We start from the raw sequence: 27,615 nt of genomic DNA on the forward strand, positions 1-27,615 counted from the left end.
AATAATTTTATTTTTCCCCAATCGATGGCATTAAATTTTTTGAAATAAATATTTAAATAAGTATTTACACAACCGATTGCTTTATATTTCTTCAATACGAAAATAAAACAAGAAACAGGTTACAGAATTATAAACAGATATCTGATAATGATTACCAAGTCAAAATTGTTTTTAAAAATTGAATTAAAATTTCCAATATTCTATTTTTTTTCTCACTTTATAATACGTAGAATTTTTTTTGTTTTTTACTATTCAAAAAAACACAGCTGCACAGATTTTTTTCTAGAAAATGTATCAAAATTGATTAACATCTCCATTTGTTTTAATTCTCACACTCAACGGCTGAAAATCAGATTAAACTTATTTAAAAATCTTCCTCGAGCTATTGTTCTGTGTTTTCGCCATTTTCTACCAAACGACGAACCACAATCTCCTCCAAAAATGATTCTTTTCTTAGTTATTGCAGGGTTTCTTGCTGTTTTACCTCCCATACACAATTGTAAGTAATGCTATTCGTAATATATATAGTATATTTACCCATTACATAGTAACCCAGTATTTAATATAAATCAATTATTCGACGTAAGGGCGGGGAAAGTGAGGCATTTTCTATGGGCCCCACACTTCTAGGATTCTAAAGAGCCTTGTTATATGAAAAAAATACGAAAGAAATATATTAGTATGTGATATTCAAAAAGTATTTTTTAATGATTATAAAAATTCGGATTTATTTTTTAATTTTTGTTTTTGAAAATTGTATTTTTTCTTTGAATCATGTAGAATTATAGATGATAACATGGGATCGTGGTAAACTTCTAGAATTTAGTGATCTCTATATTTCTAGGGGCCCCCACAAGCGAAAGCTATGTTCAGTAATCAAAATCATGGAAATCAAAGACAAAAATAACCATTATTAGATGATTATTTAAGATGCCCTTAAACTGAAAATACGATACCTCTACTTCTAAGAAACCTGTACCTAATAAATCATGAATGAAATTTTAAAACCGCAGAATAAATTCGAAAACGAAGTCTAAAACAATGATAGAAAAAAGCAAAGTTGTGCCATCTCAGATATAAATTCGAAAAATAAATAGTAAAAAAGTAAATAATATAGCATATATCAATCATTAAAGAGAAAAGAAAAAAAATGAGGAGTCTTCGCTGGGAGAGAATATTTAAAGAGCCCTAAAAATGTTTTTCCCAGGGCCCGCTAAAAAAATCGGGCTCTGAATGCGTCTCTTTTTAAAGCTATATGAGACACTTCAGAAATTAATTCCGCAGATTCGCATCGCTAACTCTACGTTTTTTGCACAACAATAAATTTTAGTAGCAATCTACATTAGTCATTTTAAATTCTGTTATTAATATCATATTTCCAAAAGTTCACGTAAATATTTGTTTTTATATCAATAATGTTACAACAAATATAAATTGCAATAATTATGAGTGGGTTTTAGTTAATAATTCAGCTATTAAGTTCTCTATTATAAAGGTTTTTTTTTATTTATATTCTATTGAGAATATAGAAATGGTAAGCTCGGATATGATTGTTATTTAAAATATTTATACCAGCTATGCAAAAATAGTAGTGTCAACAGCCAGTTGTGATTTTCAACTTTTGTGCAATTTTTTTACAGTAAAAGTTCTTGATAAATTCTACTTACTTTGATTATTTTTATAAAATATAATTTTTATCCTTCTTGAAAAATTTTGAACAAACTTTAACATCATTCTGGCTGCAAATGCAAAATATGTATCCAGTTTTAACCGAAAAAGTTGTGAAATATATTTTGCCTCTTCCAACTTCATATTTATGTGAAGTCGCTTTTTCAGCTTTCGTGGACATTAATTCGGAAAAAAAAAATAAATAGATTATTGTACGTGGAATCGCATCTCAGACTAAAATTTACCACAAGAGAACCGAATTATGATGAACTGTTATTACAGCCAAAATAATATCATCCCTCTCACTGATGCAAATAAAATTATTAACAAAACTTTATACCAAAAAATAAAAATAAACATATTTTTAAAAAAATACATTCATTTTTTATTAGTGGTACACAGCGTTACGAAAAATTTAGAAGGGGTACACAAAAGTCATAAGTTTGTGAAAAACTGTAGTAGGTCTAGTTTGCGACTGCCCGGTATACTCCACACTGATATTTTTTTTATATATTCAATGCCACTACCCGGTATACCCTACACTATTGTTTTTTAAGGTCAAATGCCACTGCCCAATATGCATTGAAAACGATAATAAAAACGATTGGTTTCAAAATAGTGGTTCACGGAAAGTTATTGTAATGGAATTTTTTTTACATGAATTAAGTTAAAATTAAATTTAAAAAAAATTTATTTTGGGGCCAGAAAAATTATTTGTAGAACCGTAGGCAAATGTGTTTCGCGCATAGCCCTTAAACATAATTATTTGTCAGAGCTATTTTTTTTAATAAAAATATTTTATATTGAAAATCATATTTTGCATTAGCATAAGATGAAAGTTTTCTATGCAGACATAGAGCTGCCATCTATTGACAACTTTAAGAATAACAAAAACATTAACAGTATTTAAAATAGATTTTAAAAAAACGTAATTCTACACATAATACACATTCAACGGAAAATAGCTGGTAGAAAACAGTTTTTCAAGTGTGCAAAAAAAATTACTGCATTGAAAATCAATAAAATAATTTTATCATAGTCATAAATTTCAGTTTATTGAAGAAAAAAAAAGTTATTTTAAGTGAAGTTAACAGAAATGAAAGACTCCATAAAAATAGTTAATAAAAAAACATTCGGAAGATTTTTTAAAGAAAAATTTAATTAAAATATTTAACAAGAATTGTTCCGGCAATACCGAAGAGTAGTTCATTTTCATCAATTTATTTACTTATATTTACAAAATATCTTTTTTAATCATATTAATTTATCTTTTTTAATCATATTTTTTAATCATATTAATTTACAAAATATCTTTTTTAATCATATTAATTTAGGTCAAAACAAGTGAAAAATGTGATATTTAGCATTTTAATAATTTATGGCTTGGAAATAATTATGGCTACCGATGATTTTTTCTTTTATTTTTTTTTTTGCGTTCAGAATAAAATCTTTCTAATCTAATATCTTCTGCTCCTTTTCTAACAAAAATGTTTCAAACTTGCACTTATTTGCAGTTATTTAGATCTAATAGAAACATGTATTATCACTGAAATTTCTTTAATTTTCAAAATCAACTTGTAGGTACATTTTTGAATATGAATAAAAACTAAGCTTTTCTCTAACTACTCTGTTTATGTATTTTATATTTTAGTACAAATAGAAATCAGATAAACAGCTATTTTTAAGTAACTAGACTGCTTTTTATACTTTAAAAATACCAAAATATATTTTTGCTTGTAATTAGATCGTCAGAAATAAAATATGCAAAAAGGACACATGTGTCCTATCTGCATCAAAGGGTAAAAATTACTTATGTTGTGCAATAAAAATATCTCTTTCCGATTTCAATGTAAAAATTTTAATCTGTGTATTATTTCTTTTTATCACAGTAAATGTCCCTGAGATGGATCAACAATGCTTAGAATGTATTTGCAAAGTGAGTATGACTCTTTTCTGTTAAGCAGCCAGCCCCTGAATTTTTAGGACGTGTCACGCAAGAATAACCAAGAAACAAAATAATTTTGTTATCAATTCAAAAATTTTATATATATACATTATTTATAAGAGATTTCAATTAATTAAAACAGTATTATTTTATACTAAATATTTGTAAGCTTTTTATAAAAGGATGTTCAATTTCAATGCAATGAAATTAGCACAATAACGCCTAACTTTGAGAAAAAGGTCTTGAAAAATTTATTCGGAAAATTATCACGACAATATCACTCATATAAGTTATCAGATATCATTAATGTCATGAATTTACGCTTAGAAAAAGATTTATTGGCACTATAGACAGAGAGTCAGAATATAAGTTATCAGATATCATTGATTTCATTAAACTACGCTTAGAAAAAGATTTACTGGCACTATATACAAGGAATCAGAATATAAGTTATCAGATATCATTAATTTCATTAAACTAAACTTAGAAAAAGATTTTCTGGGACTACAGACAAAAGAAAGAAAACTGGGTAACACTAGCATATAGAATAATAGCTTGGAAAAAAACTTCTTGAGAAGGCATTACCTGCAAAAGTTAATTTTTGAAAGCCATTTTTTTTCTTCAGCATTTTATCATTCATTTAATAATAGACGGAATAAATTTTTAATTGTAAGGTATCCAAATTATTACATCACATTAGAGAAAGTAATAAGAACAGCCGGGAAGAGTACCAATAGACGAAATTTGAATGAAATAGGTAGAATAGTTTCTGACTAATCAAATTTTAAAAAAGCCATAAGTTTTAAATTCAATCTATCGAAAAAGGGTATGTTTATTCAGATAAAGTACATTTTTGTTGTCTGATTAAGTAATTTGAAATTCCGCCTGCACTAATCAATTAGCATATTTAAGATTTGCCCCTTGAACCATTAAGATTGAGTCTCAATTCGTGAAGATCCGATTAATAGATCAAAAGTTATTCAGGGTGTTCCTTTTTTTTTTTGCGCACTGTACAACATTCTTTCTGTACTTCAAAAACCTGAAGCGTATAATTTTGTTATGTAAATTACATTTTTAGATCACAAGTAACTGTGACGAAAACCTGAAATGTCACTAATTAATTACTATATTTAAGGTTAGCTCCTTGAACCATTAAGATTGAATCTTAATCGGTAAAGATCCGGTTATTAGATCAAAAGTTATTCAGGGTGTTCCTCTTTTTTCTTTCACTGAACAACATTCTTTCTGTACTTCAAAAACCTGAAGCGAATAATTTTGTTATGTAAATTACATTTTTAGATCACAAGTAACTGTGACGAAAACCTGAAATGTCACTAATTAATTACTATATTTAAGGTTAGCTCCTTGACCCATTAAGATTGAATCTTAATCGGTAAAGATCCGGTTATTAGATCAAAAATTATTCAGGGTGTTCCTCTTTTTTCTCTCACTGAACAACATTCTTTCTGTACTTCAAAAACCTGAATAATGTAGTTTTGTAATGTAAATTACATTTTTAGGCGACAAGTAACTGTGACGAAACCCTGAGATGCCACGCTGCAGGAGGTGGATACTTCTGTGGACCTTATGCCATAACATGGGCTTACTGGCATGATGGAGGACGACCAGGTGACAAAGGAGGTCCTCAAGGTACATACACAAAAGTGGAATATTTGTTGCAACTCAATTCCAGATATAATTATTGACCGCATATTTACCAGATATCTTTAAAAGTCTCGCAATGGACTGATCGTAAAGATACGGCTCCCAGTAGGACACCGAAGTCAAGCATCACTGCCTGTGGTCAGTAAGCGGGTGGGTGACCTCTTTGATTAGCCTGCGTAGGTACCGAGGGTGTGCAGTATCGGTCTTCGTTAAACTGTTTTACCTTGAAGTGCTCGACTTCGCACGCAGGTCGCCTGGCTTCCAAAGCAATTGGGCCATCCCTTTTACATAGGATCGAAATTGAGATCTGGAGAACATCCTCAGGGACTTCGCACGCAGGTCGCCTGGCTTCCAAAGCAATTGGGCCATCCCTTCTACAGAGGATCAAAATTGAGATCTACAGAGGATCGAAATCGACCAAAGCCAATAACCCATTGTGCAGCTCTAGTGCGACGTAAATGATTTGCCAACCTACCTATCTCCAAAAAAGAAATAAATAAATATAAATAAAATAAATATAAAAAAACTACCGCAAGTTGTTGCTGTCCTCCTCTTACTTGATAGCAGAACGTGATTATTTCTATTTTTGACGTACCTGGTTTGTTTGTATTCTCTTGGGATAATTCAATGCATTATTCCCTCCCGTGGGAATTTGCATTGGGAATTTAAATGAGATCTTAATTTCAGATAAGAAAATTATTGGAATAGTTCACCCAAAAGCAGATCAAACGCTGCCACTTACAAACGAATTTTTCGCCATCGGAAGCAAATAATTATATTAAAAATTAAGTATAAATATAACGTAAATAAATATTAGAAATCAATGCAGGCGAATCTTCTACAGGAAATTGAAACATTTTCTGCAAGTACTGCCGCCTACTGTTGAGAATACGAAATACGCTTCAGAATAAAGTCAATATACTTTCACACAGTGAGAATGAAAGCTCTCATTTCTTTTTGGGGTTAGCAACAAAGGATTGAAATATCAAACGTGTGAGCTGTCATAAGTACGAAAGCGTAATCGTACATTTCTACAAACTTCTGAATGAAAATTCTTCAAGAAGCACATATTTTAATCTTATGAGCACGAATATTTTGTAATGTTGCACAGTGTTATAATTAGTAACTTTCGATCAAAAATAATAACATCTTTGTAGTAAAATGATATTTGTTTTCGCTACTTAACGTAATCCGAATTTAAACTGCAATTGTTTCGAAGTTATGCTGGTCTAAGGTTGGACACCATGTTTTTTACCTCATGTCATGAGGGACTTACGGACATTTTATGTGAGGATTACATAACTTACATGGAACGATTCATTTAAAATATTTTTATTAACCGATAAAATCTTTAACTTTTTACGAAATCATTTAATAACGAGAAGCATTTATTTATATTTTCGCTAAGTACTTTAAACTAGATTCTTTTAAGTATTAGTCTAATTAGTTTTACTCGTAGTTATCTTAAAAATAATCTATTTTTAATTTCAAGAGCAAATTAAAACAGATTCGCTAGGAAATCGTTACGATGACAAGTATTACTTGATATAGCTAGTGAATAAAGGGAAACAAATAAAGTGATTTGCTGATTCAGTGAATCAACGTATTAGTATTTGATGAATCAGGAAATAAATTAATCAGTGAAAGGGAAAAGTAGGTAATCAACAAATCAGTAAAATTATACATTGACATATCAGTTCATAAATAAATACTAAAGTTTATAAACCTGTAATTTGTAACACTGCCGCAATCGTTGTTTATAGGGTTAGGATACATGCTTTTTTGCACTTTTGGTTGGTTTTTCCTTTAAAAGGCATTAATCATGATTTTTTTTTTGATTTTTTACATAGATTTTTTTTAAACATTTTTAAAATTTTTTTAAATGAAGTTGAAATTTGAAACTCTTTATTATAAGAGCATTTTGCCTGAGAATTAGTTATTTTTTTACAACATCGTTATTTTATTTATTTATTATTTTTTTTTACAACTTAGTGTAAATTTTACATTGGATATTTCTATTTTAAATATCCGCCTAATAACAAGTGTTAACGTTGAATAGTTCTTCAAGATGCAAAAATTTATTTTTGGATAGTGGGTAATTTTTTAATTTCAAAATATTTGATAATGCAAAACATTTCTGTTGTTTTTGAAGATTGCAAATAAAAATTAGCAAAATCTTATTTAACTTTAAGAGTTAACCATTGGCATTTTACTTTTGTCATTAATTACATGCTTATTTTATATACAATCTTTATAAAAATTATAAATACAAGCTTTAATGCATATATATATATATCATCAACATTCTGATTTTACATATTTACTTGTAAGATAATTTATTCGCTGATTTTGATAGATAGAAAACAGCATATGTAATGGCATAAAAACCATATTAGAAAGTATAGCATTGTTTTATTTTGTCTTCGTCGTGTAAAGCAAGTTTTATTTTTCATAGATTTCGAACACTGCTTGACTAACAAGGCTTGCGCTCAACAGGCCGTGCGTGGTTACATGAAGAGGTATGGACGAGATTGTGACAACAACGGGGTCATCGACTGCTGGGATTTTTCCCGTATTCACAAGATGGGATTTGGACAGTGTTCAGACAACGCAGTCCTCCAGACAGATTTCTACAAAAACTTCGCAACTTGCATGGCTACTCCACCACCTCCACCCCCACCAAAGAAAAACTGAAGAAAATGCAAATATTTACAGAAATTTAAAACCAGTTTCATCTTATTTTATGAATAATCACATATTCGAGCTACCTCACGAGTGAATAAGAATAAAGATGGATTGCCAAATATAAAAACAATGTTCCGTATTTTTCTTTTTTTTTTTAAATCAAGATTTTCCTTCAAAAAAAAATTTTTTTCTTTAAAAAAGTATATATTTTTTAAAAAAAAAATTTTTTTTTTTCTTTAAAATAATTTTTTTCTTTAAAAAACAATTTTTTCTTTGAAAATTACATCCACGAGAGAAAAGAGTAAATTTATATTAGATTTGGCATATCTTAATAGTAGGTTGAAAAATATTTATTTATTTAAATTACTTTAGGACAGTTCAATCATGTTGGATATAATATTTACGAACTTTACGTGCAAAAAAGAACTGTTTTAAAAAAAAACTATTTTAAAACTTTAAATTTAAAAAAAAACTGTTTTAAAACTTTAGATAAAAAAAAAAGAAAAACAACCTGTTTTTACTAAAATTGCTCTTAGTGATGTTTACATATACTCATTATTTTATAAAACTTCATAAATTAAATATTTTCCTTAAAAGAAATAAAACTGAATAAAATAATTCTTTTAATTTATGTAACGCAGCACTTTTATAACTTTAAAAAATTCACAAAGTGCAAAAAAATATTTAAATTTGTGAAAGTTATAAAAAATTGCAGTGAGTGCACCAAACGTTATTTTAGCAATACAAAGAATATTTTGCAGAACCAAGAGCGATTTTTGCAAACATTCATAAAAAATTATCCGTTTTATTATTTAAAAAAAAAAAGAAAGAAAGAACCGAAAGGAATATTATGAAATTAAATTAGGGAAATCTTACGGAATCTCGCAAGGTTTATCTAGAGCAGGGGTGGCGAACCTTTATACACCAACGTGCCATTTTCTATAAAAAATTGCTTAATGAGGTCATAGACGTGCCGTCAAATAATTTTGACTTCGTGATTATTGGGAAAAGAATAATACTAAATAGTATCAACTCAAAACTCTTTATTTAGATTGAAATAAAAAAGACATTTTGCAATGTCTCGGTTATACAAGTAATTCAACTTACAGTAACATCAGTGTGACTTCTGTTGTTGCAGATTTGATGACCAATAACTTATATTAGGTTGTAAAATGTTAGTTTAAGTAGGACTGTTGATTTTTTTTGCTAGTTATTTATTGTTAGCTTGTTTTTTAGCATTAATTTTTAATTTTTTTTATTAATAATTGTTTATTATTTTGTTTGTTTTTAATGAATTTTAATTTTATTGTTACATATGCTTCATAGCGTAATAACGTTTGTGTAATAACAATTCATAGTGTAACAACAATTGTGATTGGTGGAGTGCCCAAAATATTGTGTCGCGTGCCATAAATGGCACGCGTGCCATTGGTTCGCCATCCCTGAGCTAGAGTATAGAAAATTTAACGGTAGTAGGTAGGGCATATACTAATAATATCCTAAAACCGAACTTTTTTTATGTATCTTTTCTCAGCATCTAAACAAGTTATTGCTTAAACTTTTCGCGGAACATTTTCTTATGCATGTTTACACTGTGATAACTTTTAATACATATCTTTAGCAGACATTTTTTTTCAAAAATTATGAACTTTTAATTTTTTAAGAAGTTTTAACAAAAATCTTTTATAACTCAAAAAGTATTCCTGTCAACGTTTAAACATTATCACAACATATAATCTCAAATATCCCCAAAAAATTTCATAACCATACCATGAGTAATTTATCAGAAAGGTACATCAAAAAGGTCCGTTTTAGCATTTTTTATATATGTCCTACCTTAAAAAGATAGGAAACAAAAAGGTAAAAAAAAAGAAGAAGAAAGAAAAGAAAAAAAAACAATTTTTCGAAATCATGAGTGCATTCCTGTAAAGATAACACGAAAAATTAAAAAGTGTTTTTCATCCCCACCTTATCACACAAACCTCGAATTTTTTGTCGAGTTGAGCAATATTTTATGAATTTTTTACCCATGATAACGATATTCAGATAACGCAAACCTTCAGGCAGATCTATACAAAACGTTTTTTAAATTTGCTTTGTTTTTTTCTACAAAATGTCAAAATATCATTTTAAAAGACTTATACAATTCTAAAAAGAACTACAGAAAAAAAATTTATCAGAGCATTTTTCATAAATATCATCATTTCATATTTGGAGAATAAAAAAACGGTAATGAATTGGAAAAAATACGTTTTTGATTTAAATTGCTCTAAGATAAAATGGAAAAAAAAAATGGATACAATTTGAAAATGCTAACCAAATATAGTACCTCGAATTATAATTATTAATAAAATATTGTAGTAATGAAAAATGTCATATAAACCCACGTAACTAATTATCCATAGAAAAGTCATCTACTTTATTGATATTTCTATTATAAAAACACAAATAACAATTTCCATTTCGTATGAAACAATATTGCTAAAAATAAATGTGTACAAATAGTTCTGGATTTGTTTCCTTCCTTGGAATATTCGAAACATTTAAAAGCTGATATTGCGTGTAACATCCTATTTACTACTTTTGACTTAAAACAAAAACTTTCGGGAAACCCTTTTTCCTTTTACTTATTTATTGATTTATTTTTTCCGCTTAAGGAAGTTGCTCTTCGAATGGTAAAGGAAATCGTTTTCTGGTAGAATTTTGGATATTATTCTATTTGTAGATTCTTTTGGTGAAAACGGAGAGCAGGTTTTGAAGATCACTGCTCTTGAAAATCTAGCCCCCGGAGCTATTTTTTGTTGTTTTTTGTTAGTGAAATGTAAAAAAGACCGGTTTTTCAACCTCCCTTTTCTTATAATCTGCCCTCGCACATCTTTGCAGACGATAGTTTTTAAACATTACTTCCGATTCAATTGAACATGTATCAATATCTGTTCCTCATCGTTTTTGCTGGCCTTGCATTGGGTAAGAAACACATTTTTAAACACAAATTTTAAAATGGAAATTGTTATTGCATGTGAAAATAGATTAAAAATTGTTTTATACTTTCAAATAATTAATGTAAAAATAATCCCTAGGCAGGGTCTCAATTGGAATTTTTATTCAGGGGGTGGGGTGTTTCTATTTGCAAATGGAACACTCCACCATAAATGGGGGGAAATTCTTTCTTTTTTAAATGTAGACTCATTTATTAATTATTAGTAGTTACTCATTTATTATTATTATTACTCATCATTATTATTACTCTTTTATTAGTAGTTAATTTACTTGTTTATTCTAAATATTAACGCGAAGAAATATACTAGAATATCCTCTCGATATCTCAAAGTTGATGGGACGCTAAGAAAATTTCGAGATAGCGAGTTTTCGAGATAACAAGTTCAGAACTAAATATGTTCTAAAAAGTAGAAAAATATATTTTAAAATATCACTCTAAAAAATGAGTCTTCAAACATATTAATAACTACTATTAAATATGTATGTAATGATAGTTGACTAAATACAACAATGATAATTTTATTTTTAAAAGTAAGACAATAATAATTATGTATTAAATAGAAAAGAATTAGTGTGCAACAATTCTACATTGTGATTTTTTCAAAAAAATTAAATTTTTATTTCGAAAAAAATTTGACATAACAAAGTTTTGAGAAGAAACTCTTCGACATAGGAATTCAAATTAATATTAGATGTATAACATAATACCAAGAGGAAAAATATTTTTTTGACATAACAAGGTTTTCGAGGCATATCGAGAGAATACTGTAATTAATAAGTATAATATATTAACTAGAATAAACATAGTTTTATTCGAAAAAATTTCATTTTTCAGCAAATATAGGGGGAGGGGGGGGGGATATTCTGCTATAGATCTTTTGATTTTTCCTCTTTACCGATCAAAAAGAGAAAAAAAATATAGAAATAAATTAAATTAATAAGAAATAATTTAATAAATACAAGCAATGAATTTAACTAAATAGCAACGATTTTTCATTACATTCGTTTAATTTGCCATTTTTACTATAATAATAAATATAAAAATATAATTGGTAAGAAAAACTTCATGAAATAAAATTTTAAAAAGGAACGATGAATATTTAGACTGTATGATTGTAAACACAATTATAAAAACGGTCTACCCTGCATGTGATCGAATCTTCACGCTCCAGAACTCAATCTTATTGGCTGGAAGGAATGACCTCGAATATACTAATTAATTAGTGCAAACGATATATTAAGTTACGAAATGAGACACAAAAACGTACTTTCGCTGAATAAACATAAATTTTTTTTTCTCGACGGAATCGGATTTCTGACACCCAAAATGTAGGTGGTAGCCATACTCTGGGAAATATGATCCTAATAGTTTGGTCAAGGAGAGCCGTCGAAAGTTTGGACCCCTTAATGTTAATTTTATTTTTTGCGTATTTTGTCTTATCTCGAGAATTTTTTGAGCGAATGAAATATTTATTATAAGCAATTAGAAAATTCTTGTATCCAGGGATAATTTCCATGCAAAAAAATATAACTTTTACTTAATATCTATTACTTTTTATTTTTTTATTTAATAATAGTCGAAAAAATTTTGAAATATAAATTATGCAATTTTTTCCATCGTTTTAAAGAATGTAATTTTATGAGGCGAAATACAAAATTTGTGCAAAATTGGTGAAATAGTTCTTCAGAAATGAAATTTTTTAAAATACGATTTATTATTATAAAAAATGGGCATTTAATTTGCAGATTCGAGGTCATCCCCTTAAATCATTAAGATTGAGTTCTAGAACATGAAGATCCAATCATTATATCAAACGTTATTCAGGGTGATTCGTTTTATTTTTTGTGCACTACAATAAAATATTTTGGCAAAATTTTAAGTAATTTTTAATTTTGAAGTAACTGTCTGTTTATTATGAAAGAAAAAAAAAATAATTGCAAAGCAATTAACTAACGCAAATTTTACGTTTGCTCCCTCTATCATTAAAGATAACTATTCAAAAAAAAATTAAAGCAATTAAAGTTGTGTATAATGTATGCATCACTATTAAAATTAAGCTTTTTATTTATTTATATCATAAAAAAACAATTGTTATTTTATCATTTTATACATTCTCAATGGACAAAAAATAGTATAATATATGAACAACAAATAAAAAATAACATATAGCAAAACATATATAACAAAGAAATAACATATAACGAAACATATAGCAATATATAACAAAAGATAATATATAACTCTCGACAAACAAAATATATTCATAGATGTTCGACATCGATCAGTATGAAGTTAGTAAAAGTTATAATAACAGTATTTCCCAGTAAATTGTTCATTTATACCTTGTTTAACAATATTTTTCAGCAATATTTATTTATCATTCCTTCTAAATATCATTCTCTGTAAAAAAAAAATCTAAATATCATTATTTTCCTATCATTAAATTTCTAAATATAATTTTTTTTATTATTTTTAATTACGGTAGAAATTAAAAGTATATTATTATTTTATCCCTGCATTATAAAGTGATAGATAGCTTATATATACTAATACTTATATAGATATCTTATAATAATAGATATTATCTTATGATGCAACTTTTCGTGATAAAGAAAAGATATTTAGTTACCGTTTTACAATTATTAAAAGATAAATAAGTTATATTTGCTTTTTGGTAAATATTATTTACTTTTATAATAAATTTTGATCTGACTGCGTTCAGTCAACGTTTGCAACTATTCAAAAAAAAAAAAAAAACATTTAAAATTATATAGCCATATTAAGAATTAATTTATTGCATCAATGCGAAATAATCTCTTCAGTAAAAAAATTTAACTTTTAGTAAGCAACCAAAAACTAAGAATTGTAAAATTCAAGTTTTTAGAGAAGTTCCAGTGATGCTTAATCAAGGAAAATCATTTATTTCAATTTTTCCCAATAGAATTATAATCTAGTTCTGAAGATCTATTCTGCATTTCTAAAACAATAAATAAAATTTTAAAAAAAATTGGGAATTTTTTAGTCTTTTTCAATTTTGATGCAACTATCTTTTTATTATGCAGAAACAAAATTAATTGTAAATCAATCATGGCAGTTGCTGATCGAAGCGAGAATGTGACGACGCTCTTTAAAAATAATGTAATATAAAGACATTCCAATTTTTTATGCATACTAGGAAGCCGTGTTGACTGCCGCTCACCAACCCCGATGGTTGAGTCGCGATGGCTCAGGGGATAGAGCGTTGGCCTTCCAATGAGGTGAACCAGGTTCGAACTAAGCGATGGCTGGTGGATACGAATCCGCATCCGGCTTGCACCGACCAAAGTGCTGACGTGAAATATCCTCAGTGATAGACGGATCATGGGTTAGAGTTCCTTTTGCAGTCAGGCTAACCATGGGAGGTTCTTGTGGTCTTCCTCTCCATATAACGCAAATGCGTGTTAGTTCTATCAAAAAGTCCTCCACGAAGGCAAATTTCTCCCAATACTTGATCCAAGAGTTTCATTGTCTTCTGGATTGGGTTCAGAATTAGAAGGGTACGGAGTTGAAGTGAAAATTATTCACTTAACATACATATACTAAAACGAATTCTGTTAGCTTCTGCCTTGATTTCCCACTTCCAAATATTATTATCTATTAGTATTATAAATTATTAGATCTCTATTAGTGAACAGAAGTAATTTTCCTAAGTAATCATTTTTGAAAATAACATTTATGTTGTTATAACATTATATTGTTCAAACAAATTTGATGAGTTCACAATCGTAATTTAATATTTTCGTTTACCAAACGGGGGATATATTAAATGTTATTCTTGCTTGCATCTCATTGTGCACGAAGCTGATCGTTAAGTTCTAAATCATTTTATAGATCTCTTTAACTGTAATTTATAACAGTATATTAATGTTGTTAACACAAAAATAATAATTGTTAAACGGTTAATACGATTAGACTACCATTTCAAATAATTTTTCTTAAAATGTAGAGCCGAATTACATTATAACAGTAATAAAATAAAAATAAAAAACGATTCTCGTAGTTTTAAACTCTTGAATTAAAAGCGTAATAATAGCAATACTGGAAAAATTTAAATTAGGGATACAAATGAGGCAAAACTAGATCCTACCACGTGATTTTCCGGAAAATGAAAATGCACGAACAATATGGAAAATTGCGACACCTTAATTAGATTTTTATACATAGTAATAAATGTATTTCATATACATTTATTGTTTTAATTTACAAACATCTTTCTGGCTTATCAAACTCGTCGCGCCCCTAAAGCTGTTGAGAAAGACCAGTTGTGACCCACGAAGATTTTGATACAACGTTTGGAAAATAAAGATTGCAGCTATTAAAAATTGGTGCTTTTATTTTTATTTTCCCTCGTAGATAAGTTAAATATAGCTGATTGCTACCTGAATTCTACTTATAATTAAATCTCTAAATTCTGGTTTATCTGCTGAACCACAATAAACTAAATTCAACTTCTTCAATAAATGATTATTTTTATAGTGCTTTTGCCAACTGTAGTAGTTACTAGCGCCTGTTAAGGAATTCAAATTATTATCCAGTAAATTAGCCAAATATCAAAAGTATTCGCCAATTTTCGAAAGTCTTCGCCAAATGCCAATCTAAAAAAATTTTTATGATAATTTTTTTTTACCATGGAAAATTATTTTACGGTAGTTTGTTTCAGGCTTATAATATTTGGACCCAATTTTAATTCGCTATGCGGCTCATGTACCGAGAATTAATGTAATTGAATAGAAGATACTGATTTGTTTAGAAAAAATTATTTTGACGTAATTTTAATTTCTTTCCACTGGGAAAATTCGCCAATATTTTCGCGAAAGCACAATTTTATTCGCCAAATATGAGATTTTATCGCAGTTGGCGAATGCTTAGGGCGGGCCCTGACTATGTATGATTAACAATTAGCTTACCCGAAAATTTAAATTTATAAAGATAATATTAAATATCGTTACTTTTTTCGATATGATTGAAATTTGGGGCCGGCCGGGATAGCCTGGTTGGTAGGACACTGGGCCCATGTCCAAGGGGTCGTCGATTCGATCCCTGCCGCCCGAAGACTCTCTGTGTAGTAAATGGTGACTGATGAACGTTAAATCTGTGGAGTCACAAAGTCCTCCATGTTCCCATAAGAAATCATACCCCTGGGATTGCTGATCCAGGAATTTCCTTGTCTTCTGGATTGGTTCAAAATTACAATGCTACGGAGACGAATAGTAGTACTCGTAAACCCAAAATTAGATCGACTGTTCAACAACGGTTATAAAATAAAATAAATAGTATTGGTACTGATCGGTTCGATATTATCAATATTTTTTTTCCCGGATATTATAACTTTGCGCATTTAAAAAAAAAATCAAGCATCGCAAATCAAGAAGAAAAAGAAAACTGAATATAGCCATTAGTCATTTATTTACAAAGAAAAATAATAAATAATGCATGACAAAAAGAAAAGGAAAGGAGTTTTTTTTTTTCGTCTTGACCACTAAGTTCAACCAATAAATCAATTAATGGCACACAATAACCTTCTTTTTTCATTGAGGTTTTAATGGAACATGATTTTTTCTTTTTTTAAATGTCGCTTCTTTTTTTTATGTTGATTTTGTTCTTTTTTCCTAGCCCAGCAACAACCACCGTCTAAAAAGATACCTGAAATGGATCACCGGTGTCTCGATTGCATTTGCCAAGTGAGTCACTCACTCAATGTTTCACTTTATATGAGTAATCATGTCAATTTGTAGGTTTCAACTTCCTTCTTGTATCGACCTTCAACAAAATGCTTGTTTCTGGAATCATTCTTTTATATTTTGTTTTATCGTCTTGTTCGGTGAATTTCTCAGTTTAAAGAAATCTTTCAATTTATAGTTCAGGCACAACGCCAAAGCTGTGATGAAACTGGCATTCAACAAATAAAAAAAAATCTTTGTTTTATCTTTATTTTGCTAACCGTTTCTATTTTACTTATTTTTTGCTGGTTATTTGAAACGCGTTGTTCTACTATTTAGAGCAGTGGTTACCAACTGGCGGTCCGAGGGCCGCATCCGGCCTCGCGAAGCCTTTTTTGAGGCCCGTGAACTAAAATATATTAGTTGTCATTTTTTGGGGGACAATTTTCGTAAAAATCTATAGGGGTTTTAAATACTTTTAAATTTTGTATCTTAACAATTTGATATCTGCTACACATTAATTGTTTCATACATAGGTGCACAATTAAAGTTATTGTAGTCAGAATTTTTCAATATGCAATTAAATATTTTTAAAAATCTACTTCTTATTTTAATTTGAAATTCAATATTTTTGTTTTGCACAGCTTAATAAAAATCTGACAGTAATATTTAATGTTCCTTCAAACATAAAAGAGTCCCATATGAAATTTTGATGAGGTTGCGGCCCTCGGCCTCATGTAGGTTGGAAACCCCTGATTTAGAGTATATGTTTCCAACACCATAGTCCCCAGTGGAGGGGAGCAAAATTGTGGACACGTGAGATATCGAGAGTAATGGTTCCCAATTTATTTCGGAACCCTAAATGATAAACCTTTTTTGGGCGGATTTTTTTTTTTGTTTTTTTTTTTTTTGCTGTTTATTTGAAAAACGTTTTTCTACCATTTAGATCAGGGGTTTCCAACTTACATGAGGCCGGGGCCGCAATTAAGAACACTAGTCAAATGGCGGGCCACAACTTTATCAAAATTTTATATAGGACTCTTTTATGTTTGAAGAAACATTAAATATTACTGTCAGATTTTTATCAAGTTGCGCAAAACAAAAGTATTGAATTACAAATTAAAATAGGAAGTAGATTTTTAAAAACATTTAATTGCATATTGAAAAATTCTGGATACAATAACTTTAATTGTGCACCTATGTATTAAACAATTAAAGTGCAACAGATATCAAGTTTTAATACATAAAACTTAAAAGTATTTAAAACCTATATCGATTTTCTACGAAAATTGTCCGCAAAAAAATGACTGCTAATATATTTAGGTTCGCGGGCCGCCAATTGGTAACCACTGATTTAGATCATTGGTTTATCCAACATCATAGTCCCCTGTGGAGGGGAGCAAAATTATGGACATTTGAGATATCGAGAGTAGCGGTTCCCAATTTTTTTCGGAACCCTAAATTATCGACTTTTTTTTTCTTTTTTAACGGAATCCTAACAGAACGTAATTTTTTAACACGCTAATCAATAAAGAACTTTCTTCGATTGATCTGCATTAGTCTTAAAATTAGGCTGTAAGCTTGACAAATTTTACAGGACTCGAGCGGTGTAGTTCTGAATCGCTTCTTGCATACGCTGAAAATGAATAAAATAAACTGAAACAAGGTTTTTTCGTGAAATGGAAAACAAAAAATAACAGATATTAAAGTTGAGGATTATTTTCGTGGAAGCAAATTTCTTTATTGTGGAATTTAGTTTTTCTATTTTTTAATAGAAAAATTCAATAAGAAATAATATTACAACTTCTGATGTATGCTCATTTTTTCATAATTTATCCTCCATATTATATCATTAAAAATTATATATGTACATAAACTTGTTTAAAAATCATGTTTTACTTTTCGTAAAATATTTTGTTTGAGTCAAATATTTTGCCTTTAAAAAGTCTTATTTAATAATAAAAATAAATGTAACGAATTTAAAGTTCTAGTATCCTTAGTCATCGTTTGGCTATCCTCTTTGGCTAAATTGCATGCCTGAACACGTACCACCTTCTTGATAATTTCGGTTGGTATCAATATTATGGATCGAGAACATCGATTTGTTATTGATACTTTTGTGCAATGGCATACAACTTTTTTTACACTTAAATAATTTTAACATCTTGTCTTTTTATTCAATAACATAATTATAATTCACAGAGCTATAGCTACATTATATCTTTTTATTTACGACAATTAATAGGGCATTTCAGGCACGCAATCTTCGCTGCAAATTAGGCCACCAAATATGACTTTCAAATAAGACCCACAAAGGCATTGATGAACTTAAAACGACGTAAAGAAATCAACCAAAGATAAAAGCTATTGAAAACTAACGTTATTTTCTATAATTGGGAAGTTAAATATAATTGCTAGGTAAATTCTCAGTATTAAATTTCCGAATTCTGGTTTATCCGGACAATAATAAGCTAAATTCCACATTACGCTTTTATAGGGTCATTTGTTTTCTTGGTCATTTGTTAAAATATTTTTGGGAAAGCGAAAGCATATTCTTTTTGAAAAATCAAAATTATGTGAATTCTCCCTTATGCGGAAATGTAAGGAATAAATATTGTTTTTCAGGCCAGCAGCAACTGTGATGAAACTCTCAAGTGCCATACAGCGGGCAGTAGTTATTTTTGCGGGCCTTATGTTGTTTCTTGGGCTTACTGGCATGATGGGGGTAGACCAGGAGACAAAGGAAGGGCTCATGGTAAGATTCTATACATTTCACTTTTTTTTTTAATAATTCTGCTTTGTTGTATATCCACTATCATGACAGCTCACCGTCAAAATACTAATATTAACAAGATAAAAAAAATAATAAAGACAATTCCTACTAAGAGCAACAAAGAAAATTTTTTTAAAGTTATTTTTTATTATATAATTATAATTTTTTCTCAAAATATGAAACTAAAATTTATTTATTACATTTAATTAATGAATTAATATTTGAAAAAACTGTATTAACATCAAATGTCATCTACTACAAGTTGTAAAAAATGTATTTAAACGTGAGTGGATAAATAAAAAGTATTTTATTAACGATTGAAAATTTGAGTAAAGATATAGGAATTGAAAAATACAATAATTATAATGTTCATAACGCGTTAATAACCTTTCGTTATTGCGACAAATGAAATGTATTTTTTTACTGTTTAATTGAGCAACATTGTAAGGAAAAGTGTAAAACGGTAGCATTTTTATGCTTGATTTTAATACAGAAATGTTAAAAACGAACATAATTCCATCTTGTTTTTCATAAGCCTCAGAACCTCCGACATGATTCTAGAGTCGAGAAACAATCTAGAATCTAAGCAAATCTCGTTTAACTCCGTAAATATTAGTCCTATCGCTTCGAAACTCGAATTTTCCAGAACTGTTATTTTGTTGCCAAATTTGGTTATACCAAGATTATCGCTAAGTTCGGAAAAATGTTGCCAAACCGAATCTTCCTTAAGAAATGCACAAGGCGTTATTTTCACTTAAATTCTGTTAGAATTACGCGAATTTCTCGCAAACTATCTAATTTAAACTATTTACTTAGGGTTCGTCTTGAGATATTTAGCCTCATAACAAAAGAATATTTACAAAATTATACACATATTTACAAATTTGAAACAATAGTGATAAAATAAACCAAACTTTTGCACAAAAATGTAAACAATAACATGAACTTTATGTCCTTTTCTTGTCCTTGTTGATTAATTATTAAAAATTTAATTACTTTTCGCACTCATCATCTTTCTTTGCAGATTTTGAAACATGCTTAAACAACAGGACTTGCGCAGAGGAAGCTGTACGAGGCTACATGCGCAAATATGGACAGGATTGCGACGCTAACCAGTACATAGATTGCTGGGATTTCGCACGCATTCACAAGTTGGGATTCGGAGCCTGTGGCGGAAATGAAATCGTCGATACAGACTATTTCCAGAAATTTGCTATATGCTATGACCCACAAGGAGATTTGGGAGGATCTTACGACTATGGCGATGAGCAAATACAAGCTCGTAGTGGCGCTGGGTACGCCAGACTCCAGCCAGGCCAATATTGATTGGTTTGAGGGATCATCAGACATTACACCAACCAATTATTTTTTATAAAAATTGAATTTATTTCAGAATTCGATTTTTATGACTTAGTTGGTGTATTGAACCGATTTCGATTATATGATTTGGAAAGGTACCCCATTTTTGGTGGTGTTATTTTAAAATATTTTCATGCACAACTCATTGTATAGGAAGGCATTTTAACTGTCATTAAAAATGGATTATTTTCTGTATGGATTTTCTTTTTTTTTGTTAATTAAATCGTACCAATGGTAGCAAATGTTTTTAATCTTCAGATCAATAAATGAAAAATGCTAATTACAAGACACACGCAGCTAGTAATCGTAAAAATTTGCTTCAACCATAATACCATCTTGAACCATTATGCTAATTAAACTATAGTTCGTTCACTAGGAGTTGGCACTTGACTCAGCCTTCATCACGTAGTATCCGACGATACTATTTCGCTGTTTTTGGGAGAAGGATGTGAACAATCCTGAACAAGGTTGCTATTTGGATATAGTATGACAAAAATATTTATTTCGCAATCTTTATGTGCACTTTTTTAACATTAAATATTTCATAAATTTGATAACATTTCTCTCTTTTGAGTGAATAGTTTGGCCTTCTTGAGATATTTTGCTGCAATATATTTAATTAGTTAGAGTAAAGAAAGGCATAATAGCTGATGATAAATCGAAGTAATAAGTGACTGAAAAAGAATTCACTGTTTGCGTTTGGCGCGCATTTAGGATTGTCTCAATTTCAAGCGCGGAGACTTTTCTCCTCTAACTGCCGCACCGAAATGATCTCGTCCTCCAAGGAGGTGGAGCCAAGTGCCAACTTCTGGTGAACGAACTATATCTTAAACTTGATACCATGATGTTATAGTTCAACTTGCATTGTTCAATTTAACACCTTATTACGGTTGCAGTAAGTTTGCACTGTATTTATGGTTCAAATAATCTGGTTCAACGCTGAACCAACTTTTCTGAGGTCACTGCTTTAAAAGCGACTTAACAGGACACTATACGCTGTAAAAAAATACGGATCAAATTAAGATAAAAAGTACCAGTCGGAATTTTTTGTCGTAAAATCCTTTTTTTAATCGCAAAATTTTTACGAAACAAAAAATGTGATATACGGTAACTTTTACAGTAATAATTATTGCAAAATTACTTAAATTACATAAATATTACTGTAACAATATGCTGTAATTTCTACAGTAATATTTATTATAAAATCACTTTAATTAAATAAATATTACTGTAACAACATACCGTAATTTTTACAGTAATATTTATTGTAAATTCACTCAAACTAAATACATATTACTGTAAAAATTTCACGGTAAAAATGGATTTTAGGATCCAGTACCGTAATTTGAACCGGGAACTTTCACTGTGTAAAGCTGGATAAACTCTTCTGTTTTATCTCCAAAAGTACTGTAAAATTTAGAGAAAAGTGAGTACACTCAGAGTAAGCCATGAGATTTCAAATGCTTTTTAAATTATCAAAATGTAAACAAATCGAAACAGGATTACTTTTCCCCGCTGCGTAATTCTGCCAAAATTTATTTTCACTTTTTTAAGCCTTTGAAACTTAATGGTTTACGTGAACACCCTTTGATCTAAACTAATTATGTAGATAAAAGAGAATTTGGCATAAAGGATGTTCCCTGCTGTATAGCTTGCTCTTGAGTAACTCAAAAATTCAAGGAACAAGTCATTTTTCAGGAATAAAATTTTGCGTGTAAAAAATATATTTATTAAGCATATTTTAAAAATTTTTGTGTCAGGTAAGGTTTTCGAGTAGATGCGAAATCACGTCGTCGTAAAATGTGACTCATTACCCAAGAGGTTTTGAAATGGTAGAAGTCTCTTTTCGCATGAAAAAAGATCTATCTTACGCAAGATTTTTTTAAATTTGAAACAAAATACAAAAATGGATATCAAAATAATATAATGAATATAAATTTTATTTTTCACACGTTAAAGAAATTTTTTTTTAATCTTATAAAAATTGAGTGAATAAATCTATTAATGCATAATAAAGAAAACCATTATGTATAATGTTACAAAAACAAAGCGGAATTTGAATTAATAGAATCCGACTACTCGAATGGAGAAGTTTATAAAATATTAAATACTTAGGGCAATATAGTGATACGTCACATATTTACATCAAACTGTACTTTAGTATTGTTTTCAGCTAGGTACTTAGAGTTTCCGGGATTTCCACTAGATAGCATATTACACAGAAATTTTTCTCCCATAAAATTATTATTTTCTTCAAAAACACTACTGTGGTTTATTATTGTTTTGCTGCAAGTCATTTTTCTATGCTTCAATTGAAAATCAAAAGTATCGTTCAAAAAATAGTGTATTTGTGATAAAGGCAAAGAATGTTTATTCATTTTAGCATGCATTTATAATTTTTAAAACTCATGTACAAATAAATTTATCTATTTTTTTCCTCATTTATGTTATTTTGCATTCGCATATTAATCAAAACATACATCTTTAAACAAAAATTAATTAGGAAACACCTAACATTAAAATAAATTAAAAGCATAAGAGGCCACTCAATTCTTAGATTATGAAATATGGATATAAATATAAATTATAGATATAAATACGAATAAAGATAAAAATTCAAGACTTTATTTTTCAAAGCAATGACTAAATAATAATGGAAGTGATAAAAGTTCGAAGTGGCATTTCAGTGAATCTGAGTAAGAAGTTTATGCCTTGACAAATAAAGAGTATGTCTTGCTTTTATTTTTTGTTCCCAAGTTTCTTATCAGAGAAATCTATAAATCTCTATAACACTCGTTTAAACAGTTCGCGTTATAACGTTAACTCTCATGGCGTTTTAACAGGCAGTCAAAAATGGAAATTTCTAAGGCTATGCTTCCGATGTTAGCCAAATAAACTTGAAACATTCTTCCACTTCGAAAACACTCTACTTTTTTTTGCACTGATATCTGCGAAACGTAAAGCTTTATATTTTAAAATGAGAATAAAATTGGATGTTTTCCTAATAAATTACGTTTATCTTTTTCAACCAAATGTCACACAGAACTTTATTCTACTAAATGATGATGAAATTCATAAAATTAAAAAAAGCTTTGAGTAAAACAAAAATATTACGCTTACTGCAACGACTCCATACGATGAAATTCGAGATGGCTCCATTAAAGAATAACTCTGTACTTTACGTCTGACTATAACTTTAATTAATTTTATTGAAAAATAACGTTTAAATGTTTAAAATTACAAATCTCCAGCATCTTACGTATAACATTGATATCACTGTTCATATAAACAAACCTAGAAAGCTTAAAACCAAAGTACAATCTGAATCATATACCAGTAGTATCAATCAATCAAGCAAGCATTAATACGTAGTACCTCGTTCGTGAATATCGAAGTTTCTTATCAATTCAATCTTACAAGAAAAAAGAGGAGTATTTTCTCAATATGTATTTTTAAAAACAAAATTTTATATCGATCTTCTAAATAAATTACCTTTTGCATACATCCCTCATTTAAATTTTCATCCAAATTAAATTTTCAAAAAGAAAAAAAAAACATAATTTTAAATTATATAAAAAACAAAGAAGCAGTAAAAATTTTAATGCCTGTTTGTCTTCTATATCAGATAACATCTGATACCGTAGTTCCTATAGTTAACCCTTTTACTTTGTTCACGTGTTGGTGATGGTCTGTCTAAGCAAATTCGGGTCACGAACCTACCGCCCTCTCGGTTGAGGTACAGCATAGGCTGCTAAAAAATTTAATTCTGGTCCATTAATCCAAATATTAATCATGTGGATTGGTTCATCAAATACGATTGTTCTATATTAATCACTGTTATCAACCAGAGAATAAGTGATTTTCTTTAAAAAGCAATGTTCCTTTTATTGTGTTTTTGATGCACTTTAATTCTAATAAAACAGTTTAAATGCCTTTGGCCATAATTTTAAAACTGACTCTCTTAAAAAGTCGAAGCATTTAAGAAGAATATAGCGGCAAATATTTGTTCTTTATACTCAAATATTCTTTCAAAATTCCAATATAATATTTCGATAGTTATCGTCAACTGAACTCGATACATAAAAATAGGCATGAAGGTATGCTCTACAACTTCTACCGATAATTTCAGCCTTCGTTTATTTGGGTTTAGTTTTTTACTGATGTAAACCCATATTTGGGTTCACAGCTATCAATGTGCAACTCCATAACCTTGGAATTTTGAATCCAACCCAGTAGACAAAGAAATTCCTTGATCGAGCATTCCGACAAACTAGCTTTCGTTGAGGTCTTTTTGGTGGAACTAAATCGCATTTGCGCGACACGGGGAGGAAGCTTTCAAAAAATCCTCTACGTTTAATTTCCCGACGACAAGGGGATTCTAACTCTTGATCCATCTATCCCTGAGAACGTCAACACTGTGGTGGATGCGAATTCGTATGGAGGGCCGTGGTAGCCCAGTGATTAGAGACTCCGGTCTGAAAGTTCCGCTGTAGATCTGCGTTTAAATTGAGGAATTGGCCTCACAATTTGTGATGGCAAGTCTTCGGATCATCCTCAGGGATGTTTCCCAGACCTTCGTTAATAGCCCATTGCGCAGAATTATAGTGCGATGTAAAAAAAAGTACCTGCCTACTGAATTTGTATCAACCACCATTGAGATTCGAACCCAATCCACCTGATTAATAGGCGAGTGCTTTATCTCATGTGCTATTGCCGCTCAAACAATTAAAGCGTATAAAAAGTTAAAAAAATTCAGATAACATTTAAGTTGAATTATTAAATAATGTCGGACCACGAACTGGGAGCCTTCTCTGCCATAGCTTGGTACCTTAGTCTCTCAATCACTTCTGTTTGTTCACTAATTTTGGCTCAAGTTAATTCTAATGATGTCTTACTTTTTTAAAAACTTAGTAGCTGTGCAATTTTTAACAAAAAAACTATAAAAATGCGATTTTTTTTTTAACATTAAATAAGTTTTGGTGCATGATGAACATTGTCCTATCGTCAAACTCTCTGAAGCGAGTTCGAATACCGACATAAATCTGTATATCTTTTTCTAGAATGCATGCTGTTTCATGCTATCCATTCTTCTATTTGGCGTGGGTTTATAAGCTATTATTTGTAAGCCTACATCTGTATGCGTGATTAAATAAATAACTTTTAATTGGATTATGAATCTAAAGTTCAGTGATTGGTGCACTATCATCAGTTGATGCACTATAAATTGTTTACTGAAAACAATTCATCTTTTAAAAAGTTCGATAGAAACATTAATGCGTGTGATTACAACATGTTTTCTTAATATCCAATTCATTCTAGAAATTTGCTCGATGAGTTCTGTTTTTATTTACGGAAATCGCCAACTCCGTAATACCATTTCCCAAAATGAAGTCAGTCGAAACTATATTGGCACATTCCAGCCAGTTTTCTGCAAACCATTGCGTGACCCGGCGATTCACGAGAGAGGCCATCTTCCTCAATCCACCGTAAGAATTGAAAAGGACACCCGCAGTGGTGGGCGTCAATTGGGCCATGGCAGACGTCAGTCTAACACCCGAGTTTTCGCAAACAGTGTCGTTAAGATAAGACCAGAGATCATCAACTTCGTCAACGTCTCCCCAAAGATGCTTAACTGCTGGAAAAAGATACGGACTGGCAGTTCGAAATCTCTTTTCAGCGTATCCAACGTAGAGTCTCTTGTTTGTCAACCATAAAGTTTCCAAACTGGCTCTGGTTGAGAATGACACTGGTATCATTATGTCGCCAACCTCTCTTTCTAGAAGAGATATGAGGTCACGGTGTCTTTCACCAGCTTGGCGACTCTTGAAACCTGTCACAAATCGGTGAAAGTCCATTATGACAATTTCGTTAGTGGCCTGCAGGAAACTTTTCACCTGTGAAAAATATTCTAGAGTTAGACTAAAGAATAAATACTATCTAATAAAAAAGCAAAACAAAGTAAATAAAGATACAGCAGAAACATCAAAGACGTGCTTGTGGAAGATTCTTGTTTATAGAGCTAAAACTATAGGTTCTCCGTTTAAGTATTCAGTACTCCCCGTTTCAGTATTTTCATTTGTGCTTCATTCACGCTGTTTTGTTTTATTCTTCATAGCAAAAAGTCTATCGTATCCCCTTTTTACGCAATTTCTTATATTCAGAAGAAAATTTAAAAACCGGTAGGAGTCGAAAATTAAAGCAACATACAAGGTCTTCCGTAGTCACCGTCCTTTATATATTATGTACAGGTTGATTCATAAAAGATAAGTAAAGATTAAAGGGGATGTATATATTGTCTAAGCTAAGAACTCCTTCCGCCACAAAGTCTGAGGCCGTCTGGTACTATGGAAACAAGATTGGCGCATTCTAGGGAGGTTAGCTTCACTCCGCAACCCTTACGTGAAATAGTCAGACGTCGTTACCATAGTCACCGCCACAGGTCCAGACGAATGTCTGGGGGAGTTCTTATTTTAGACGAACTATAGTGCACCTCATAAATATTGAGAATTGCGAAACAACTCATGACTGACCAGGGGCGAATCCAGAAATTTCTCCTGGGGAGGGTCATAGACTCAGATTCTCCCCCCCCCCACACACAATTAATTTTTTTTATAAAAAAAAATTTTTTAATATTTTTTTTGAAAAAAAGGGGGTTTTAAATGCTAGTCTTCTCATTAATTTTTCTCATAATGAACAATACGTAAATAATTCAAGTTTTCAAAATATTTCAATAATAAATGCAATGCGTTTTTTAGAAATGATTTTTTCAACATTCAAATCAATTTCTCGATGAATGCTTAATAATGCGAGTTCATTTAAT

At 29.9% G+C, this 27,615-nt stretch overlaps 3 protein-coding genes across 4 annotated transcripts in view; 2 read left to right on the forward strand and 1 right to left on the reverse strand.

Annotated features, from left to right (window-relative positions):
• The first annotated feature begins 336 nt into the window (after positions 1-336).
• LOC139425112 (lysozyme-like) lies at positions 337-8,090 on the forward strand. Its single transcript, XM_071178296.1, has 4 exons — positions 337-499; positions 3,558-3,604; positions 5,134-5,263; positions 7,734-8,090. The coding sequence occupies exons 1-4, from the start codon at positions 442-444 to the stop codon at positions 7,970-7,972; spliced, it is 474 nt and encodes a 157-aa protein (XP_071034397.1). The 5' UTR covers positions 337-441; the 3' UTR covers positions 7,973-8,090.
• Positions 8,091-10,671: 2,581 nt separating this feature from the next.
• On the forward strand, positions 10,672-20,990 carry LOC107456260 (lysozyme 2). Its single transcript, XM_043041964.2, has 4 exons — positions 10,672-10,930; positions 16,617-16,684; positions 19,289-19,418; positions 20,461-20,990. Exons 1-4 carry the CDS (start codon positions 10,885-10,887, stop codon positions 20,760-20,762), a joined length of 546 nt encoding a protein of 181 aa, XP_042897898.2. The 5' UTR covers positions 10,672-10,884; the 3' UTR covers positions 20,763-20,990.
• A 2,408-nt stretch (positions 20,991-23,398) lies between these two features.
• Positions 23,399-27,615, reverse strand: part of LOC107456258 (PI-PLC X domain-containing protein 1) — a 30,959-nt gene continuing 26,742 nt past the window's right edge. The window contains exon 5 of one of the 2 annotated variants that reach the window (XM_016074080.3): positions 23,399-26,689. In XM_016074080.3, the coding sequence (XP_015929566.1) occupies positions 26,111-26,689 (579 nt within the window). In that variant the 3' untranslated portion in view covers positions 23,399-26,110. The remainder of the gene's footprint in view (positions 26,690-27,615) is intronic. The other variant, XM_071178295.1, reaches the window with a different exon arrangement.

This window comes from Parasteatoda tepidariorum, chromosome 3, assembly GCF_043381705.1.
Source record: "Parasteatoda tepidariorum isolate YZ-2023 chromosome 3, CAS_Ptep_4.0, whole genome shotgun sequence".
Lineage (NCBI taxonomy): Eukaryota > Metazoa > Arthropoda > Arachnida > Araneae > Theridiidae > Parasteatoda > Parasteatoda tepidariorum.

Excerpts from the sequence above, each read along its gene's own strand:
- LOC139425112 (XM_071178296.1), top strand. The coding sequence starts at position 442 with ATGATTCTTTTCTTAGTTATTGCAGGGTTTCTTGCTGTTTTACCTCCC. Across the intron at positions 500-3,557 it reads TTTACCTCCCATACACAATT|TAAATGTCCCTGAGATGGAT; the intron begins GTAAGTAATGCT and ends TTTTTATCACAG. Across the intron at positions 3,605-5,133 it reads GCTTAGAATGTATTTGCAAA|GCGACAAGTAACTGTGACGA; the intron begins GTGAGTATGACT and ends TTACATTTTTAG.
- LOC107456260 (XM_043041964.2), top strand. The coding sequence starts at position 10,885 with ATGTATCAATATCTGTTCCTCATCGTTTTTGCTGGCCTTGCATTGG. Across the intron at positions 10,931-16,616 it reads TTTTGCTGGCCTTGCATTGG|CCCAGCAACAACCACCGTCT; the intron begins GTAAGAAACACA and ends CTTTTTTCCTAG. Across the intron at positions 19,419-20,460 it reads AGACAAAGGAAGGGCTCATG|ATTTTGAAACATGCTTAAAC; the intron begins GTAAGATTCTAT and ends CTTTCTTTGCAG.